This window comes from Colletotrichum lupini, chromosome 9 (assembly GCF_023278565.1).
Source record: "Colletotrichum lupini chromosome 9, complete sequence".
NCBI lineage: Eukaryota > Fungi > Ascomycota > Sordariomycetes > Glomerellales > Glomerellaceae > Colletotrichum > Colletotrichum lupini.
In genome coordinates, this window is record NC_064682.1 from 2493031 (window position 1) to 2496557 (window position 3527).

The window sequence follows — 3527 nt, forward strand, 5'->3', positions numbered from 1 at the left end:
CATGTCAAAAAAGTACGCCTTGCAATCCGCGCAGCCTTGCGACCGTGGAGCGCACGCAACGCCAGCGTCCGCGCAAGCAACTGCGGCTTAGCGTCCATCATGAGCTGGTTCATCGACCGGTTCGAGTCGTTCGAGCCTCTTGAGGACCCTGAATGGGGGCTTCAAGGCTCAAACGGGACGAAAGTGTTTCGCGGCCCTCGCTGCCGAATGTCAAACTTCCAATGAGAGCTCCGGCTCGATATTGTTTTATTGATTGCTTTCCGGTGAGGGTAGAGATACAGTGCCCCTCAATCGATTTCCTTCCAATCTTTCATTCCTTTCCCTTATTCCGTACCGCCTCCGGGGGCCTGGTGCTACGTTGCGGCGTGTTGCGGCTCCTTGGCACTCTATTGACGTTGCCTCTTTGAGCCCTTTCGGCACGAGGGTTATAATCCTTCTGTGTCACAATCGAGGAGCAACGAGCCCTTCTCGGCCTCTGGCCCTCCCACTGTGGGCAGTCTGCCTCCCACGCTCTCTCTGGGCCCTCTGCTTGAAAATTCGCGCGTGCCGCAACCCTGCAGGGCGCGATGTTGCTTCAGGCGGCTAAGCGGGCGTACAGCACCAATGCCTTATCTTCACCCAGCAGCAGCATGTGTGTGACGGTGTCTCTGCCGCCATGAAGTGTGTGTGATGTGTGATGTGTGATGTGGCCGTGAGGTTGGCCAAGCTGCTGCCCTTGCATTGTGAGACCAAAAGGCTGGGAGCTGACTCACCGCCCGACCCCCATGGCCAGCAACTGAGACCGCGAGGTTAGACTGCCGCTTCGCTTGTGTGCGATATGCATATACGAAGACATTAGCTTGCCCAAGAGGCGCGACTCCGACGAGCCAGATCAGCCCAGCGGCGGGAATACGGCCAACCAGCGGTGTTGTTTGTTTGCTCTTTTTGCTGGTTCATTCTATTTCTGAGTTTCTTGCCAGCACAGCAAGCCCGTTCAAACGATACGAACCATGAGTGGGCGCCCGCCACCCCGCGCGAGAGAGACAATGGGGAAGATGGGAATGCCGATGAACCGCGGGTTGCGCGGGGTGGCCTGTCATCGTTCGTCTAGAGAGCTTCATGAATCCTGCAAGTTGCTTATTGAAACTCTGATTTGCGAGCCTTACCGCTCCTAGTAGGGCTACGTGTGACGTGAATGGCACACCCTGCGTCGGGTAGGTCGGAGCCGTGATGACGAGCTGAAGATTTACATCATTTCGAGAAACTCGAGAATAATCTCTTTCACTCGCTTCATTTGATGTAGCCAGCCGGCCGACCAACGCATTCGGGCATTCATACTTACGGCACTTCGTATGGTCAGCTCGTACCACTCTCCGTCTTTTCTCTTATCTCGGGGGTTGGTTTTCTCTCATGATCCTGGCTCCTCAACCGGGCACTAAAGTTTTCCTCGTATTAATTGAGCTGCCTCGGGAAGTGAAGATCATCTGCACTCCAAGACGGCGAACCCTATTGGAGGGGACTACGGATACCTCGTCGACAACGCCAGACCACCCCGCCCTTGGAAAGTCTGGGGATGATGGTCTGTTCATTGTTTGCCGGTCCACCCGGGATCGTGCCCACCTTGGATCACGCTGGCTGTCTCTGTGAGCTTCAGATGCCATGAGATGAACACACCAGGGATACAACTTGAACCTTTCACTTCTCTGGAGTCTGCATTGAAGCCTAAAGCAACATGGGGTAAAGTGACAAGTGATGACCGGTCCTATTCGTTACTCAGCGACTACAGCAGCCAGGATATAGTTCCAAAGACTTCCAGAGTTCCAAATAACTGCCGTTGATCATGCGCAGTAGACAAACGTGATATGAGAGCTCGCGTAAGCAGACCATTTGCTACACGACTCTAACATGTAACGCATGACAAGTTTACGAATCTAAAGGGAGAATTGGCGGTCCTAAGCAAACATGCTTGGCAATCGAGGAGTCATTGCTAGGTATCTTGAGATCAAGATCTTGAGCCATGTGGCGGCCTTAGAGATGGATGACATGTCATCCGATGCAACCATAAGATAGCACAGACACACGGGCTGGCTGTTCTGATGTCGACGTGCGTTCCCAAATCTGTGGAGAGAACTCCCATGATGTAACTGGGGTGAGCTAGAGAGGTCTGTCTGAGCGCAAGTACGTGATTTCTGATTCAACTACTACATAGCTGCAGAAACATGTCGTCAGCAACCAATGCTTTGTTTGACTTCTATGGACTAGACGATTAGCGTCTTCCCTCCCAAATTGTGTAGTCCCAGTCTTTATGTGGACAAGATAACGAAAGTGTGGGTGAATCTTGATCGTTGAGTCTTTTATCTCATCGTCGTGTCACACCAAGTACTCGTCAAGTTGAAGTGTGTGTAGTCTAGCGGTCTGGGCCAGCCTGGTCTCATGATGTCAGCCACAGACCTATCTTTGGAAACTCTGGGCGTCAGACACGTGCTTCCCAGGTCACTTTGCCTGCCGTCATGGCTTTGCAGTGAGTCAAAGAGGCGCATGTGAGTTTCACAGGGTCTCAAAATCGACTTCGTACACATGTCACTGCACACGGGTGACGAAGAAATGAGTGTCAGACTACGTTTCTCATCGAGAAGCCCGAACTAGTCGAAATTGAATTTTTACATCGAATTTTAGCCAACTCATGAGGTCTAGACTTTGTCAGAGGTTACCTGATTCCTAGAAAGCCACGCGGATCAGATTTAGGTTTTGTTGTTTTGCCTGAAATATCGCAGAAAGAATTTACAGCGTCCATGAGTCAATTGTTTTTTTATTCGACTCGGTGCCACCAAGAGGCGTTCGAGGCGTTCGTTTCCGTCTTCTACATAGCTCCATGGGCTCTTTGCCAAAGTTCTAGTTCTGCTCTCGAAGGCTTTTTGAATTTTGGTATGCATAGCTAAACATTAGTGCTGAAAGTCGTGTTTTCTTATGCGTTAGTCTTGTATAAAACTACTTTTAAATTATAGAGGATACTCGACATGGACCCTCTGAGTAAAAGAGTATTAAAGGTGCATTTATAACTGCTCTATAATTAGAACCGTTAGTTATTATTAAATTAGAAGTCTAATTCGACCGCGGTATATAACCGACTGCGCAGGGGCCAATTGGGGGCCCTATTTACGATTATCGTAGCTAGCCTAACTTATAATTAAAACTTCCTTTTTATACTTACTATATAAATATTTATATAGTTTAATTAATCTCTTTATTAACTACGGTTCGAACTAACTACTTTATAATAGGGATACTAATACTAATTAATAATTAAATTCTACTATTATAAATTAGTAAAGTATCTCGCTATATAGAAAAAACGACTTCTTAATATTATACGGGATAGGAGATTTATACTAATTAACTTTATAAAAATAAACGAAAAAGGAGGCGATTTTTAAATACCGTACGGAATTAAGTAATTATAGCCCTTTATTACTTATAAGAAGTCGACGTTTATTATATTAAAATACGTTAATTAATAGAACTGCTTAAGTAACTAGCCTTTTACTATC

The 3527-nt window shown here is 47.6% G+C and overlaps 1 protein-coding gene across 1 annotated transcript; it reads right to left on the minus strand.

Annotated features, from left to right (window-relative positions):
* Positions 1-310: 310 nt before the first annotated feature.
* CLUP02_16621 (uncharacterized protein) lies at positions 311-2519 on the minus strand (the record flags this gene model as incomplete). Its single annotated transcript, XM_049295539.1, has 15 exons — positions 311-436; positions 489-582; positions 641-714; positions 753-920; positions 989-1072; positions 1146-1267; positions 1347-1425; positions 1509-1546; positions 1600-1682; positions 1753-1807; positions 1864-1879; positions 1942-2006; positions 2061-2133; positions 2356-2404; positions 2461-2519. 15 exons carry the CDS (start codon positions 2517-2519, stop codon positions 311-313), a joined length of 1185 nt encoding a protein of 394 aa, XP_049152686.1.
* Positions 2520-3527: the final 1008 nt, after the last annotated feature.